Raw genomic sequence first — 18,204 nt, forward strand, 5'->3', positions numbered from 1 at the left:
AGCAGAACTCTAGTCCAGTTCCTCATACTGACCCTGCTTGGTTTCTAGATTCCAGATCTACACAGCACAATTCCTTAGGAATTTCTTCCAGAAGTACCTGTTCATTTGAAGAGGGCAAACCTTTGGCTTAGGTGGCTAAGACCACTGAAACCCTGTAGAGACATCAGAAAGATGGTTTCCAAGTTATCTCCATCTTAGCATTTTTTAGCTTTAACCTCTTGATGCCTTGGGACAGTATTGTATTAAGGGATCCCAAGAGCCTCCTGGATCACTCTGGCTTCAACTGGTTCTGGTCCAGGAACTTCAGATGACCTCTAAGCCAGAAGTCCACTGATAATCGCCCCCACCCTCGCATTTTTTTGTGGTCACAGTAGAGCTGTGGTGAGAGCACATCCTGTTTGTGGGTCAGCTTCTCCCTTCGGCAGTGCTGCCTCAAGCCTAAGGCTCAGTTACAATAACAGCTAATATTTGAGTGCTAGCATGTTTCACTGATTATGTCATTTGACATTCAACCCAGTAGAGCTAGGTGATATAATACTCATTTCACAGATAAGGAAACAGGCTAGGATAGATTAAGTAATTTGCACAGGTCACACAACCAGTGAGCAGTGGAGCTGGGGTTTAAAGCCAGACAGACTCCAGAGCTTGTGCTTCTGACCACTCTGCATACTGCCTTGAGATCTATCCATGGGGAGATGTGGAGGCGGAATACGCTGTCTCTACATTAGTCTCTTACCCCTCACAGACCCCAGACCAAAGCTGGAGGGTCCCGCGTATCAGCAGTGTGTGATTTCATTATGCCAGCCAGGGCTCTCGTACCTCCTTAAAATGTATTCCATTTTGTCTTCTCTGCAACCAAGGGTCACATGGATTAGCTGAGTTACCATTACTATAGGCTAGAAAGGTTTAGCTACATTTCCAAAAACCAAACTGTTCTGTGAGGTTATCATAGAATTAGCTCCATTAGGGCTTGGTTGGTGTTAGCTCTCCAAGACATGGGTAATCAAGCCCAAGATGAACTGTCAGCTGCTCCTCTCTGCTGCTTCATGGGATAGGAGCAGGAGGGGATCTTGGGCACTGGCTGAGGAGAAGTGGTGGTGAGGAGCCCTAGCCTGAGACTGGAGCCGTAGCAAGTCTTTTCCCAGCCTCAGCTGGGGTCCTTAGATGGGTTTCAGTGTCAACCCTCACAAAAACTTTGTAGCACTGTGTGCCTGTATGCATTTTGCCTGACAGGCGTCCTTAGTATTCTTCAGATTCTCAAAATCGGAGTGACCCCTAAATGGTTTAAAACTACTCGATTAGATAATCTACCAAATCTCCTTTAAGTCAAACATTCTCTAAGCTCCGGTGTCCTAATGAGCCAGGTGACTCCTGAAACTTTTAAACCACCATAAAGAATTCTCCCTAGAATTAGATTAACTTTGAAAATGGTCAAGGTTATCACAATTCTTTCTATTCCCTCTCAGGTTCTTTGAAATCTGCTCCTCCAAGCTGGGGCTTATTCATCCATTGCTTTCCTGCTGTGTTTTCCAGAGCTGGCCTCCCTGTCTACCTTGGGCAGAAGTGCTGAGCAGCTGCCCCCATTGCCTGACCCTCAGGCCCTTCCTTCACCAGGTGGTTCTGGTCCAGAAAAGGCTCCTGGATAGGGCTCAGGCCCAGAGAGGCTCTGAGAGCGACGGAGTGGATGCCAGGTGGGAGGAACCACCCCACAGGGAAGTTCTCCATGGAGCCCTATTAGAGGGAATTTTTTTTTTTTTCAGCAGGTGAGGCAGCAATTCCTCTTTGAGACCCACTCGGAAGACACTTGCCAGAGCAAGTAACTGACTGACCCTGGGGAAAGGTGGAGCTGGAGAGGAGCAAGCATCATTAAAACTGACCTGGGCCACAGGGAGGTGGGAGGCGCGCTGCGCTTGGGTCTCAGCCTCAGCTCAGGATCGCCCTGCCCTTTATCCCCCTTTCCCAAGTGGCGCAACCAATGACCAGAGCGTCGTCAGCACTGGGTCTAATTCGGTGAGGTTTTATTGTAGAAATGCGGCCTCTGGAGATGGAGGACACTATTTCCTGACCACAGGGTGCTGCAGGTGGGACCCTGCGCCTCTAGACCGGCTTCCCCTTTGCGCGTGCGGGCAGAGAAACTGGGTCCTCAGACCCGGGCGGGACCCATTGAAACTCGAGTCCCCTCCTTCCCCAGGGGACGAAGCTTCCGAGAGCCATCATTCCCAAGTCCGGCTGAGTTCACACTCAGATTCTAGTGGGACTCTCGGTGCAAAGAGTGGGAGAGGTGGTAATAGCCGTAAGAAGACGGCTGCAGGGCCGGGGACTCTGGACAGGCAGCTCCGGGCTGGCTGCGCGCTCGGGTAGTTGCGCGCTCACAGCGCCTGCCCCTTGGGTATGCAAAGTAGGGAAGTCAGCGGGCGGCGAGAAAGGCTCCCTTGTACGGGCAGGAGCGCCGTCTTGCAGGAAGGCACCGCCTGCCCGCCCCCCCCGCCCCTTCAGCTGGGCCCGCTGTCCAGGGAAGAGAGAGTCCTCCAGGGAAGACAGAGTCCTCCAGGGAAGCAGAACCTTAGTTCCCTGTGGCCATGAGGATCGGGACCTTCTACAGCCTCCTAACGCCTCCTACTCCCTTGACGCCCAGGGTGCTGCTCGAGGGCGGGAAGGGTGTTGGGGTCAGGGCGCAGTGTTCCCAGGGGCGTCAGATGCACCCTGCCTGGCTCACACCGACTGCTGGTGGCGAGACCGGCACCGGGCGCCTGCCGGCGTGGCTGGCTCCGCCGCTACACCGGCCGCATCTTCCAGGGCGCGCGGGCGTCCCGCAGCGAGCGGTCGTGGGGCAGCGCGGCGAAGGCCGAGTGGCGCAGCTGGCAGCCGATGAAGAGGACGACGAGCGCCACGGAGAGCAGCAGCAGGAAGAAGAGCAGCAGGTAGGTAGGCAGGTCGGGCTTGGCGGCCGCGCCGTCCCGCATCCCGCGCGCGGTAGCTAGCTCCAGCGGCAAAGCGCCCTCCGCCTTGACCGTGGTTGCCAGGGCCAGCGCGCCGCCTACCGCCGCTTCGGGGCCGCCCGTGGCGTTGAACACGTCGCCGTACATGGCCCGCGGGGCCGCCGACCCCGGCCCGACCGCCTCACTTCGCTTTGCGCCGCCCGGCGCCGCCCCGCGCTTCCATGGCGTGCCCTGCTCTTCCCGCTACGGGTGACTGACCGTGAGCCAGGTGCCTGCGGGGTCGCCGGAACCGCGGAGCCCCCGGGCCGCCGCCGCTCCGTAGCCAGCCGCGCTCAGCTGCCCTCCCCGTGGGGTGGTGGACCCCACGGTTCGGAGCTGGACGGCTCGGCGTCCGCGACCCCCGGACTTTTCGGGTTTCTCGCCGTCGCAACCCGCGGTCCCGAATCAGCGACCCGGGTTTACGGCCGCCCTCTCAGCTCGGACCCCAGCTCCGGTGAGCTCCGGGCTCCGGGGCGCCCCTGGGCTACAGCGGCGGCGAAAGCTGAGTGGTGAGTGTGACCGCAGCTCGGGATCCCTGCTGGGCGCCGCCAGAAGCCGAGTGCACAGAGGGCGCAGACAGGGAGTCCTCCGCGTCCTCCCGCGCTGCTGCCGCTGAGTCTCAGAGCAATTCTGCAGCCTCGAGTCCCTGTTGAGATGCCGGGTGTGCGGAGAACCTGTCCCCGCTGGCTTCGGCTGCTGCGCTCCTGTCTCGAGCTGGAGACTGAGCTCTGAGGCGCCCCGCGCGCTCAGGTCCAGGGCGGGGGGGGGGGGGGGGGGTTGGAGGTTGGAGGGGGGCGGGACTGGCGGCGGCTGTCCCCGGGGAGCGGCTGCGAACCAATGAGAGCGAGAGAGGACAGGTATGCACCCCCCCCCCACCCCGCCCCCGCCGCGCCTGGCGTCACATCACTCTCGGACAGAAGGACACACAGAGAGGGAGGGAGGAAAACACAGGGTCATGGAAAGACAGACAGACAAAGAGACGATTACAGACCTGAGAATGGAGACACACGCAAAATAGAGACAATAAGGACAGCCAACCGGTTCAGAGACCAGGCTTAGATAGTCATGGATACCTGTTTTTGTTCTCGTGGACATTCTCCTTCCAGGCACAGCCTGGTTGGCTCCGAGTCCCAAGACTGTAGTTTGGGGAGGGCAGGGAGGCCCTGGGTAAGGGCAGAGGGCTCCCAGACGAGCTGGGGCTGGTTCCGTGGGCCCAGGCTCCTCTCTAGCTGAGGACACATGTGCTTCCCCACCATGAGCTCACTTTATCAGCGCCCTTGGCCTGTTCTGCTCAGGCACAGAGTGCAAGAGGAAGACGTGATGCTGGCAATGGCCCACCTGCCCTTGGCAGCCCTGGCAAAGGCTTGGTGGCCAGGACAGGGGTGAGCAGTCAGCAGAACCAAGGGGTGTCTCCTTTCCAGGAGTCCACACTCTTCACTTCCTTTGCGAAGTTTTCCAAGCCCCCCAGATTAGAATGGGAACCAGTGGCCTGGCCACCGCAGCCCCTGCACTGTTCAAGAAGCACTGACTGCCCTGGACTGTCATGGTCTGGCACGAAGCTAAAGGAGGCAATCGCCCTCAAGGTTCTGCAAGTGTAGGGTCAGGAGGGAGTATGCCTCCTTCCATTTTGCACCCTGGGCACCTCAGTCCTCACCCTAGTCCCAGCTCTGAGATCCCTACAGGGTCAGCCAAGGTCACAGCCTTGTCTCCCTCCCCCACACCTCCTTCCCCCATCCAGGGGTACAGGATATGGGAGAGCTTGGTGAGCACTGGCTGCAGGAACCTGTGGGAAGATGAGTTCATTATTCGCCTCTTCCCCACTGCACCTCGCACCTGCCCACAGGCTTAACAAGAGCAAGCAAGGTGTGCAAGGCCATCCTCGGCCAGAGCGCATTCCCACAAAGCCCAGCTCAGCCCAGGAGAAACACCTCTGCGAGCTCTTTGTATAACACTGAATTGTGGGCCTGTCCTGACCCTACAGAGGGTTTGACTGCTTGCTAAGTGAGGTGCAGAAATGCTCCAGAGACCCTCCTGCAGTGTTTTCCTGCAGTTCCATGGACAAGGCCTGTGGGGAGCCTCCCTGAGCATGGGGGTGGGTGTGGGTGTGAGGTGGAGAGCGGGACCTGGCAGGACTTAGCATGACCCCATCTGCCCACCTTGGTCCTGGGGCGCTGCCCAATGTGCTCCAAGGGCATAGGGCCCTGAGCCCCTGTGCCCGGCCGCTGCTTAGGTCAACTTCTCATTTTCCAGATGGGAAAGCTGGCTCCGAGAGGGGCAAGGTTTATCCATGTTAGCACAGGACAGCCTCCATGTTAACAGTGATGCAGCAGCCGTGGATGTGGGCTGCTCAGGCAAGGAGCAGAGTCCCTTTCTCTGAAGGCCTGAGCTATTTGGGATAGCATTTTACTCAGCCAGCAGGATCCCAGGGACATTATGTGAAACCGGAAAAAGCTTCCTCAGGGACACTGTCAGCCAAGGGGAGAGGCAGCATGTGGATTGGATGGAGGGGATTTTATCCAGGTGAAGCCCCTGCTGTCAGTAACTCTCTGGGTCTTGGGTTTTTTGTTTGTTTTTTAAGGTACAACAAAATTAAAATTTTCTTTTTCATTAAAGATTGTGCCCATCTGAAAAATATAAAATGAAGAAAAACATCAAAATATTTTTGGTTTGTAGCTTAGTTTGTGGTTTGGCCTGGAACTTCCTCCATATGTTTGTGTGGGGAGTCATGGTGGCCCTGCCGACCCCTGGCTTCCTCTCCACCCTGCTCATGAGGTCAGGGAAGACAACCAGGCAGTGGCAGGAAGGCTGGGTGCCTCAGCTGGGAGGTCCTAAGTGGAATCTGGGCCAGGCCTCAGCCTTTTGGGCTATAAAGTAAGGGTTTATGGTTAGTGATTTTGGGTTCCAAAATTGTGCTGTGATCATTCAGGAAGTGGGCAAAGAGCAGGGGGTGTCTGCAGAGGGCTTGGTGTGGATGGAGGGTCGCTGCAGCTCCATTGCTCCTGGTGGGGCAGGGAAATCTCTGCACCTGGGGTCCCTGGCAATGTGCATTCCTTCCTCAGAGCTGCTGCTTTTCATCATCATTTTGCATTTTGCAGGCCTTGCAGCCTGTGAATGGAGGAACTGGGACTTGAACCTGGGCATTGGGTTCCAGAGTCCGCACTGAACCACTACCGTGGGCCACCTCCAATTTAGAGCAGTTCTAGTAGCCACGGTTCACACCTCTTTCCATAGGCCAAGCACTTGCTGCTCACAACAACCTGTGAGACAGACACGCTAGCACCTCCATTTTCCCAAGGAGGAAGCTGCAACCCCGAGAACTGGTGTCACCTGCCAAGGTCACACGGCTGGGTCAGGGTGTCATGGAGCCTCAGACTTGGCAGTCTGTACTCATCTACTCAGTCTTAAGCTGCTTTTGCTAGTGAGAAACTTAACAGAGAGTGTGGTCAAACTGCCTTTCCTGTTGGTAAAGTTGGAGGAGGTATCTTGCCCTTTTTAGAGGGTCCTTTGGTCCCAAAGTGGGAGGGCACTGTTTCCTTTCCAAAAGATGTTCAGAGAGGATGGTCACGTTCCCTGAACATCCCCAGGCAGGAAATTAAACAAGGTTGGTGCTGAGTAAATGCAGAGATGAAGTTTACACAGCTCTTTACACAAGCCAGAGCGACCTTCCATTAGGAAGCTTTGTGTACCCATACATTTAAGTCTCGGGAAAGATTATAAAGGGGCTTGGAGGTTGGCTTTGACAGGCAGAGGTCACAGGGCTGGGATCCCTGCGGGACCTCTTCCCCATTACGTGGTCGCTGAGTGACACACGCTCCCTCCCTGCTGGCCTGTCTGCGGAGAGACCAAGCGAGGCGAGGCAAGGGTGCCTTTCCTGCTGCAATGGGGCCATTTGTTAGCTGTTAAATGGAAACTTGGGAGACTGCAAGCATTACAGCCCCAGGATTTCATAAACTGTTGCACCGGCCCTTGGTGCCTGGTAAAGCTATTTTTATTTCTTCTGCTCACTAGGGGAATTATTATTAAAGCACTCAGCATCACCAAGAGGCTGGGGTGAAGATCAAGGGTGAAGTGTTGCTGTCTGAGGTTGGAGTTCATTGCTGCTGGCGTTGGTTTCCCTGTGTACTGTGAGTATTCAGCCACTGTGGAGTGGTCTCCACATCCCCTGTGAACGCTGGTGATGCCCTTGCTTGCAGACTTTTATTTTAACCATCACCCTTGGCAATGTTTTTGTTTTGTTTTGTTCGGGTTTGTGTGTGTTTTTTGTCTTGTGTTGTTTGTTTTCGTTTTTGTTTGGTACAGATGGCTCTGGCAACCATAGTGATTTGTGACTGAAGGTTGCATTTTAGAATGTCCGTTTTAAGAACTGAATAGCAAGTAGGCCAAGCCCAGGCTCTGAAATGAAGTGATTTTCCAAATGGAAGCAGACAGCAGTGGGTTTGGAGAATGGTCATGCCAGGGCTTTCGAGGGGTTGCAGTCTGGTTTGTGAAGCAAGGAAAACTGGAGAAAGGATGGGGTATGAGGGAGAGACGGTTCTGGAAGGAAAGAGCTCACAAAAGGTCTCCAATCCCAGAAAGGGCATCTCCACCTCTGTCCTCTGATCCCACGGGCCTGTGGGTCTCTTAAGGTCAGGGGGTGAGATGGAGAGTCAGTGACATGATTCACGGGCTGCCTGGGACCTGGATGGGCAGGCTGTGGGTGCTGGCTCTGACTCTGGTGATGGGGTGACTCTGGGCATTTTTTGGACAGAGTCTCATTGGTTAGTGCCTCAACATCCTTCTCTTTGGTTTCAGTGACATGTGACCTCGCCTGCCTTTCTGAGTTCCTCTAGCTGTGTGGCCTCCAGCCAAGTGAGTTCCAGTGACACAAGGCTTGCAGGCTGCTGAGACATATTGCCACCCCCGGGCGCCATCACCTAGCCTCCTGTGGGAAGGACAGGGGTTTGCATGAAGGTGAACCTGCACTCCTGCTGCTGCCTGGGCCTGACCGGGTGTTGGGTGGAGTCAGAGTAGGGTCATTGCACACTAAGGAACAGGCCACTGCTCTGGCCAAGAGTGGGATGTAGGCTGAAGCTGGGATGGAGCCAGCATATGCCAAAAGGAACAGGACTGTTGTTTGAGATTAGTAGCCAGGCTCAGGGGTACCTGGCCTTCTGGCTGGGGCCCTCTGGTCCCTGTATCAAGGCAGGGGGTACCTGGCCTGTGAGGTTACACTTGGAGGGACACTGAGAGCCAGAGGGGATGCCTGGGGCCCAGAAGTGGTGACCGGCAGCAAGGCAGGGTGGGGGTATGTTCAGTCAATTAAGAGGCCCCCCAACCCACCCCATCTGTGGCATGTTGGAGAGCTACTTCATGCAGATGTCTGGGACTTGGTGGTGAGGCCAGGGCAAAGGAACTCACTCAGGAAGAGCTGGCTCTTTTTGGATTGAATTGCCTAAGGTCTGGTACGCATACATCAAGTGGGATGCAAGATTATTTTAGATGGCACGTGGGTACGGCATTAAACATCATCGAATCACCCAGTGCGAAAGTTAATGTCTCATAATCAGCTTTAATTATTCTGATGATGGCAAGAGGAAAAATCCAGTTTGGTCCTGTGTCAGTTTGGATCCTCTGAGAAGCACATGCAAGAGATTTACTGGTAGAAATGCCTGTTGAGGATAAAAGGTGTGGGAGCTGGAGTACACTGGGAGAGCCTCCAGGTAACAGTGCGGGTCTGACACCTCTAAGAGGAGAGGGGTAGGAAGGACTTGGTAGGAAGCACCACAAGCTAAAAATGTCTCATGCAGGCCAGTGGGCGGCCTGTCAGAAGAGCCCCGTCAGGCAGGATGTATGCAGCTTTGCGGAGCTGGGCTCAGAGCGTGGTCAAGAGTAGCATCATCTGTCCCCTGCTGGGACTGGTGACCTTTCACGTGGGGCTCTTGAGGCCTGAAGGAAGGGACAGCTGCCAGAGGTTGAAATCGTAGCCGGACTCACCTCTCCTCAGAAGCCCCCCTCCTCGCCCCCAGCCCCTGGTAACCTTTCCTCTCTGGCCTCGCCCCCCGACAGTCTCCAGCTATTTACTGATGGCTTTGACTGGGTGCCTCAGATTCAGAGTCTTCCAAGGGTGAGAGCTGCACCCTTGGGTTCTGAGTCTGGGCTAAGGGCAGAGCCCTGGGTCCCAGCCAGACCCCCTCCAGACTGGCTTCTGGGGCCATACGATTCAAACCATAGTTCCCTTCCACCATCACATTCCTTGGTACCCGGTGTTTGGTGACAACTCCATATCTGGTCCCCCCTCTGACCCTGCACCTTCGTGTCCTGATACCTGTGAGCTGAAGTGGTGCGAGTTCTCCTGGGATCCCCAGTGGAGGGCTGGCGGTACCTTACCTCTAAAGTAACTGGAAACCACTTAGTTACATGCACTAACACTTGGAGGAAATGTATCTCCAACTTGGCCTCCTCTTAGCTGGATTGCCCGAGTTTCCACGTTCCCTTCAGCGCCACCCAACCTGAGGAAAAGTGTGATGGGGGAATTTGTAGTGGAAAACAATAGTCTTAGCTGTTGCTTTTGCAAATTTTATAAACACACGACAGGTCAATGTGAGCTGGGTGGGGGGGCCTGAAGCTTAAGCTTCATTGCCTCACCGTAAACCCAGCTGGATCCATCCTGAACATGTTCCTCTACCAGAGGGAACCTGTTATCCTTAGGTAACTGTCAGAGTCAGTGACCTACAGTGGCTCCCACTGACCTTTCTAAAATGAAACTCATTCCCCTTGCTTTTTATTCTGGTTGTAAAAGTAGTATTTGGTCGTTACTGAGAAAATATAAACAAGGGTAAAGGAGACAATGAATGTCATCCTGGAGCAAACCCTGCAGGCAAGCAGTAACAGTTTAGTTTCAGTCTTCCATCCTCTGCTGGGGGTTTGACAGGACGTTGAGACAGGTTGGAATGTCCAGACGTCAGCACGTGGGCTCGCATTGTGCTCCCCCTTTCAGCCTGGCTGGTTATTCTAGCACGGGGAGTGACAGGGTCCGGATCCTGGTCAGAGGCTACGAGCAGACGGGACCATGGATGTGGGGACAGGCCAGAGAAAGGCCCCCTGACTGAAGAAGCAGCACATTGGTGCTAAAGAATGTGCTGATTCACATGAAGAAACCTGAGAGAATGTCCTTTTTGCTCTGTCAGTTCTTCACAGGGAGGGAGGGACAAATATGCCCATGGCCTGATTCATGAGGAAATGTGATTATTTAAAAAAAAGTTTTAAGTGAGAGAACTGAAGCTGTCCTTTAAGTGGCATTTTAAAACCTAAATTAGAAACTACATTAGCATTGCCATTTGATGCTGAGGCACAAGAAATTTGACCTGTTCCTCCCCTGGGACTCAGGCTCCCAGGTCAGAAGTTAGGGGGTCTCCATCTGAGAAGGTTTCTTCTGGAGAGTCATGCGTGGTCCCTGCACCTCAGTACTGCTGGGGAAGGGGCTTTTCCCACCACTCCCTAAGGAGGCTGCCTGCAGGCTCTCTCTGCTGGATGGGAGAAGTGGGCTGGATGACTGGGAATCATCTGGCCCTTCCTTGAGAAAGCCTTTAAAATGACACTCCCCCAGATACAGTGTTGAGTGGATTTTCTCAACATCTCAACTGCAACCAAAGAGGGAAAACAGGAAGATGCGTGGGGGTGTTAAGGGCGTTTGAGAAATGACAGTCCCCCATCCAGCCCAGTGGGGTCCTGAGTTCACCGGCCCGGGCAAGTAAGGGAGGGTCCTGCACTGCCCCACAAGGGTTGCTGGGCCGTGGGGTAGTGTTCTCCAGGGACTGGGTCTGTTTCCCCTTATGGTACCCGTTCTCCCCAAACCCCTTCACAATCACTTGGGAGCTTTTAAAATGCAGGTTCTGTCTCAACCCTGAAGATTTGAATCTAACATTTGGAGCTGGGAGTGCACGTGTGTGTGTGTGTGTGTGTGTGTGTGTGTGTGTGTGAGTGAGATATGTCCTCAAGCACTGACCAAGGCGTCCTCCTGCGTGCCCTGACACCTGTGATCCTTGCTTGCAGGCAGACGGCAGTCAGACTGCCCAACATTAACTGCCTCAGGGAAGGGATGACAGATTTAACAGAGGAGTCAAATTACTGGTTTTTGAGTACCAAAAGTCTAGGCCTTGGTATAAACTTTGGAACAAGACATGATGAGAAAAGGCAGGGCCGTGGCTGGCGCATAGGGCACCTGTGGGTGAATTGTGAGAAGGTGCCTTTCTGCTTGCCAGGGCAAGGGCAGATTTTAGCCTCTGGTTGTGCCCTACCCCACAGCAGGCCACATTTGTGCAGTGCACACACTGCTCAACCTTATGTGGTAGCCCTTAGAAGAGATCTCCCTGATTTGGGGGCACGGCCGGGAGGGAGGTGAGGAGAAGAGAGCTGGTGGGAAGACGAGGTGACCTTAGATGCTGGTGGGTCCCTGAGAAGGGAGCGCAGGGGCTCTCTGCCTTGGAACAGAGAACAGAAACGCAGAGGGTTTTGGGGAACAGGGTGCAGAGGGAGATAATAGATAGCTTTCTTGGGTAGAGCCCTAGGGAGGCAGAAGCCCCCAGAGTGTGGATGTCTCCCCCAGCCCCACCGGGTGCGAGGTGGTAGAATAACTCCTGCAAGCTCACCTTAGCATATGTGGAAGTGCCAGGGGAGGGGGCACAGCTAGCTTCCTCCGGCTCTACAGCGGTTGGGAGACAGAGGAGGGCTTCTGTGCCAGTGCTCCAAGGAGGCCATGAGAGTGGCAGGACGTGCCTGAGGACGTCTTTTGGATGGGAATGAGGGTCTGTGTAGCAGGGACTTGCAGGTCTGACCTTTCAGAAGCAGAGAGAACAGCGGTGGTGGACGCCAGTGCAGGGAGGACCACCCACCTTCAGTCCGCAGAATTTAGCTCAGGGCCAGGAAAGTAGGTGTGGGGACTCGGAACTGAGATTTCTACCACTTCAGGGGCAGGATCCTTGCAGAAATCGACTCATGGAAAAGTAGCGGGACATTTCTTACCCACTTGAGGTTGTGGATTAAGACTGATATAATATGCAAAGAAAACCATAAGTAAATACCTCCTAATAATGATCTCTGCATGGTAGGATTAAGGGCAATTTTCTTTTTCTCCTTTTTGAGTGCTGAGGTTTTTGAAAATTTTTCCAGTGACCATGTTTGCTTATTTAAATGAGAATAATAATGTTTTAAAAACTGTAATTTGCTTTTTTATCTCTCTCCCCTCTCTGGGGTCCTCGTTCCTTAAGTGCTTCATCCATCACGCTTCCTTCAGCCCCTCTGAGCCTCCTCCCTGCCCCGACCTGGCAGGCACTGGCTGAAGGTGGGGCTGGAGCCCAGGAAGGTACTACGGCCCTAGTCAGGAGTCCTGGAGTCATGATGACACCGACAACACCGTCACCAAGGACACTTTCCCGTCCTCTCTGCACCCACTTGAGAGGACAGCCAGGGTGGAAGAGATACTCTCATCATTTTTGGCGTTGGGGAGATTGTCTCTCCTCCCCCCCAGATAGGAGGGTCTAGGCTGGGCTCTGCTGAGCCAGAGGGTGAGTGGGCTGGGCCTTTCCACTGTCCAGACTCCCAAATGACACCCTTTCTCAGAATCTGCTCCTCGGGCCCCTCAGAGCCCTTGCTTGAGAAGGCCCATGTGGGCCAGTCAGGCCATTTGGAGAGAAAGGGAGAAGATGAGAAGCCAGTGGGCCCCTTTAAGGCATCCCTGCCTGGGACGGGGGCCGGGATGAAAATAGAGCGGTGTCAGAAGCAGGGCTTAGTGAGCTGGAGGGAGAAACGTGCTGGTTATTAAAGATCGAATTACCTGGGTCTAATTACAAACACACTTAGGCAGCACATTTCTTCCTGATACACAACAGAAGTGGCTCAGATTCTATCACAAAGAGTCGGAAAGGGTGATAAAAATAAAAAGTGGATCTCAGCCGTGTGTCTTTCCCCTCTCTCCCCCACCCCCCAATTAGTTGTGGTGGGAAGAGAAGTGGACCTCCCCCCGACCCCCAACCAACTTGCTCAGCCTGGTGGGAGCTTGGAGCATTCTCCCTGCCATTTCTGTTGGCAGAACCCGCCTGCATGGGGATGGAGGAGATGGAGGGATGAGGGGTCCCTCCCAGGTGATCCAATGCCAGGACATCCAGGAAGCTTGCAGTCCTCACTGGGGCAGGTTGTCAGCTCAGGGCTCTGCTCTCTGACTCCAGGTGAGCCCTAAGATCCCAGGACAGAGGCATCTCTCTGCCTGTGCCCCCGTGCAGGCATGACATTTCCTCACCTCCAAGAAACAGGACACCAAATCCAAGCAAGGCCATCCCTGGAGAATGTTATTACCCAGCCCCTGTTAGTGTTTCCAGTCCCTTTACTGTGTTTTCACTTCATAATGATGCTGTTTGATAATGGTTATGCAAGATAGGATAGAGTGGGGTTGAACTGCCCATCCCTACTTTTTTTCTTAGTGCCTCCAATTGTTTATGCCCCATCTTTTCTACATGTCCAAATGTTACACATCCTTCCAAAACTTCACCTTGGTGAAGACAAGGGAGCTAGCAAGAGCGCTAGACCACGAGTGCCCATCAGTCAAGCAACTTGATAACTATACTGTTTGGCAACAGGGCTTCTGTAGCAATGGTGTCCAAATACAGTCGACCCTCAGGAGCATCTTAAAATATAGATTCCTAGGCTCACTCCCTGTCTGGCAATCTATAGTATCAGCAAGTGTCCCCAGGGATTCTGAGGCAGGGAGTCCTAGGACTGCACTGAGAAATGCTCTGAAAGACTTGTCCCTCCTGCCCCAGGCTGCCTCCCAGGACAGGGCTTCTACACATGTTGTCCAGCCGAAGGGCACCCCTCCCATTCACCTGTGTTCATGGGCACCCACCCTGCACCCAGTCCCGTTCACCAGGCTCAGGGGCCCCGGGGGTTGAACTTCCACTCAATGGGACCCTTGCATCGCATAAGCTCTTTTCTATGCAAAGAGGATAACAAATCCTGCCCTGCCCACCTGGCTGGGTTGTTGTTTTAATTAAGTGAGATAAGGGATGTGAAAGTGCTCTGAGAGCTGTAAGGCTGGGAATCGAAGGGAAGGTTATCTGTGCCCGCTAGGCAACGATTCACTGACTGTTTTGTGACATCGCCTCTGTACTGTCCACCACGCTTATTAAAAATCTCACAAATCTACTTAACCACTCCCAGCTGAGGGCTTGGCTTCGTTGACTGGCTGCATTCAGCTTGTTCAGCAAAGCCTGCCTCCTTCCACAAGATGGCCAGAGCGGCGTTGTTGGTTTCTGTTGGTGGACAGAAACAGGATTTCTTCCCAGGTGGAGCAAAGCTGACCTGGGTAGATGGGAACCCACACTGTGGCTTCATTAACACTTGCTGACTTGTGTTCTTGGGCTGTTGATTGAGGCCCCAGGAGTAAGTCACTCTCTTGGGGTAAGATTCCTCTCCTCTGGTGGGGGGACCATGCTTCGGTTCCTTTGTTTGAGTTATCTACCGCTTGGGTGAGACGCCACCTCCAAACTTAGTCTTAAAACTAACACTCTATTGTTTCCCGTGATTCCGTGGTTGACAGGCTTCAGCTGGGCGGCTCTGCTCCCCGTGGCTGACCCGCTGCCGAGCCCGCTCTCAGTTGGGAGCTTGGCTCCACTGGAAAGGACCAGAGGCTTCTCACCCTCCCAGGTTTCTCTCCACGGCGTCTGCACGGTGAGTTGTGTAGCCAAGCTTCTCCACGACGTAGCAGCCGCCTACCACGAGGACGAGCCCCTGCGTACGGAGCCACTGCTGGTGCTCAGCCGGACCCCCCGAGTCACAGGACCAAGCCTAGCGTCCACGTGGGAGGGGAAGAAGCAAAGGCAGGCGACCCCAGAGGCATGCGTCCTGGGGGCCCCTGATGTGCTAATTCCCCACAACCTCACTTTCTTTCTTGGGAAGTCACCCCCGTACATCATAGAAGAGGGCAGCAGCCAGGCTTGTGTTTACCTGCTCTCTTTCCACTGGCACCAGTGTTGCTGGGCTTGGAGGCCTGGGGTGTAACTTGGGGAAGTTCCAGAGACCCCCGCTCCTATGCTCTGTGCCAACGGTGGCTTCTGTCCCTGGGCAACCACAGCCTGTACGGAGGAGACTCAGAGGCCTGGCAGGTAAGCAGTTTCTCTGTTACTTTCTGCAGTAGCACAGCTGCACACGCATGCTGCCTCTTGCATGTCAGTTCTGGTCTTCTCTTTCAGGGGGTGGCCTCCGCGGAGGCCTGTGGGAGCCCCTGCACAGGCTCCATGAAGATGGCGCCACAGACCTTGTCACTCTTCACATTTGCTTGGGTTGCCTCAGGTCTCTGCCACCAGGGGACCCGTGTGACAGTGTGTGGGGGGCCCTGCCTCCTCTGGCTGGAGAGTACTGGGAGCCAGATCCCATTCTCACCTCCAAACCCCTCTCCTCATGTCTCTGACCAAGTGGTGGGCACTGGGGCTGACCAGCGGGGTCTTGGCGTGCCTCGGGTCTCTTCAGAGTTGCGGGCACCTGGCCCGGGACTCTGTGGGTAGATGTGCACCTGGGCTGTGTGGGGAGTGACAGTTCCCTTGGTTTCCTCACACATCTGGGCTTTTGTCTCAAACCTTCGGCTCCGTTTTCTGGAAGAGGTCCCTTCCGTTTCACCTCAGGCTGAACCTTTCATGTCATATGTATGTATGCAGGGAGAGGACAGGCTGGAGGGTCTTTAAGAATCAGCAAAATGGTATTTCTGCCCTTTGGGAGAAAAATTGAGGATGTGTCCAGAGTGACTAGAATGCTGATCTGTACCAGCCTCTCGCTGCAGCCTCAGCACAATGGGAATCGCTCACCTCTGAGTCGCTGCCGTTCACCTGGAGGCTCGGAAGTCCCAGGGCGCAGGAACACGTCCGTGTGTCTTTGGAGGGGGACATCATGAGACGCTCTGGCCCCCCAGCCCCATGGCCTTTGCTGAGGCTCAGAATACACATTCTGTTCATGCTTCTTGTGACAGGCAGCGATGACGCTGTGAGCATCTTGACGTGAAGACGTGTCTGAAAAAGCAGCTGGGCTCTCAGAACATTCACCTCCAGCGGGGCTCCACAGGCCCTGGGGGCTTCTAATTTAGCTCTGCAGGCTGGGGAGCCACCAGAGGCTGTGGTTTGCTGGGGTGTCTGTCTTGTGATTGATTGGAGCTGAGAGGGAAACCCTGGGGCTCTGTTCCGTTGTGCCCTTGAAGTGATCAGGAGTTGCTTCCTCCCTCCAGGAGACTGACCCAGCTCCGGTCTGGGGTGGTCACTGCTCCCCCAGCACCACCAGTCTGAAAACCCTATGAGTCACTGGTACAGCTGCTGGGATTCATGCTACTCTCAACGACCTAAGTTCACTGATAGCAGCACAAGCCCCCCAAATCCAATATTGAGTTGTATTGCTACTTAGGTAACCTGAATAGTCTACTTCACCAGCCTGCACCTGCAAGTAAGGCTACATTTCCTATTTAGAGCAGGAACCTCATTAGCCAGAAACTGGTTATCCTCAAACTCTTTGCTGGTTATTTTGGGGGTTTCTGGGTGGTTAGCCCCCCAAACAAGGGTGATAACTGTAGTCACTATGCCCGCTGCCTCGGCCCGCTTTCTGCTTTGGCCCCCCTTGGTCTCCCCACTACTAACTGGCGGCAGAGCTGTTGAGAGGTGCCTCACTGGGCCACTGTCCATCACAGAAGTGCCCAGGGTGCCAGTTCTGGATCCTCTCCCGGTCCTGAGCTGCACCCATCACCTGGGCCCCAGAGCAGCCAGTATGTCCAGCGTCTTGTGGATTCACTCTTGAACAGTTTAACCAGATTGATACCATCACCCACCGTGTCTTCTTTAGAGTCTCAAGAAGAATAACCCTGACAGTTTCTGGCCCTTGCTCCTCTAACTACAGAAATGCAAAACAGCCCCAGGGGGAGGATGGGGCAAATAAGTCTTGGAGTCATTTCTGTGTTCATCAGGATTCTGAGGATGTAAATGACATCCAGAAACCCAGTGGAAACTAGCATCAACAGACATGAGACTTTATCTGGCAGCAAAGCTGAGAAGGCTTCTGGAACAGTTCCTCAGATGTAGGAAGAGCTTCAGGAAGAAGGGTATCAGGGGTGAGAATGTGGCACAGCTCCCCTCTCCACCTTTCCTCCCTTCCCTCTCCCTCTTTTTTTCTCCTCTCCCCGCTCCCCTCCAACCTTTACTTCTTCCCTCTCCGTAATTTCTCATCTGTGACCTCATTTGCAGACAGCCTGTCTGTGTGGCAGGGAGGGGTCTACTGGTGTCCCAGATTCACATTCCCCTGTGCAGCAACCCTACTGGAAAAAAAGATCTCTCTTTCTCAGTGTGCGCATAGATATCTCAGGGCAGGCATGTGATCGCCCGGCTTGGGGCTGTGTTGGTTTCAGGGGCATGGGGTACTCTGGTAGGTTGTGTTGCGGTTGGGGTGAGATCTGTTTCCAGCCAAAGAGGGGTCACAGCCACTACAAAGCCTGCACGCCCTCCCCCACTCCACTCCTGCCTGCCCTGCCTTCCTCTGCTTTATCCACGAGCACACAGGGCCCTGGAGGTGGTTGGGTGGAAGCGGCACAGTTAGCAGTGCTATCTACCCTGTGAGTGTTGAGTCTGCACTCAGACACCTGAACGGGTCCTGGCATGCTTTTATTTGCATATACGAGGCCTTCTCTGGCCTTCCGCTTCCCCAGCGCACTGCTGGGACGGCAGGCCGCTGGCCTGGGAGCGTGTGGGGTCAGTGCCACGGGACCCACAGCCTCGTCTGTCAGTGGGCACAGCTGATGGGCTCGTTGGGCCCAGTTATTCCTGATGCAGACACTCTGAGGACGTGGAATCCGCACTTTTTAATCGTACTATAATGAGAGTGCCCTCCACGCCTGTCCCGCTTGCTCCGGGGAGCCCCATCCTTCCCCCTCCGGCTCCTGCCTCCCTGGATGCCTACGGAGGGCGGCTGGGTGAGGACCTGGCCTTCCAGCTGTGGTCCCAACTCTATGGCCCTGAGCACTGTTCCTCCACAGGCAGGGCCAGGCTGCCTTGGCCTCTCAGCTCTCAGGCCCTCCCCTCCATCCCTCTCCTGCCCCCTCTGAGGGAAGCAGGGCTGGGTAGGGGAGAGCCCTAGCTCCTCAAACACCGCTTCTCTCAAACGTTTTGATTCTTTCCTCAATCCTCTCTCTTCTTTAAAGACTCGGGCCTTTGGGAACCTAAGACCTAGA

The 18,204-nt window shown here is 54.6% G+C and overlaps 1 protein-coding gene across 1 annotated transcript; it reads right to left on the reverse strand.

The window, feature by feature from the left end:
- Positions 1 to 2,485: 2,485 nt before the first annotated feature.
- On the reverse strand, positions 2,486 to 3,679 carry SMIM32 (small integral membrane protein 32). Its single transcript, XM_030762725.2, has one exon. The coding sequence runs from the start codon at positions 3,084 to 3,086 to the stop codon at positions 2,775 to 2,777; it is 312 nt and encodes a 103-aa protein (XP_030618585.1). The 5' UTR covers positions 3,087 to 3,679; the 3' UTR covers positions 2,486 to 2,774.
- Positions 3,680 to 18,204: the final 14,525 nt, after the last annotated feature.

This window comes from Delphinapterus leucas, chromosome 3 (assembly GCF_059928025.1).
Source record: "Delphinapterus leucas isolate spDelLeu-1000000601 "Yukka" chromosome 3, BTC_Dleu_Yukka2, whole genome shotgun sequence".
In the NCBI taxonomy this organism is placed as follows: Eukaryota; Metazoa; Chordata; class Mammalia; order Artiodactyla; family Monodontidae; genus Delphinapterus; species Delphinapterus leucas.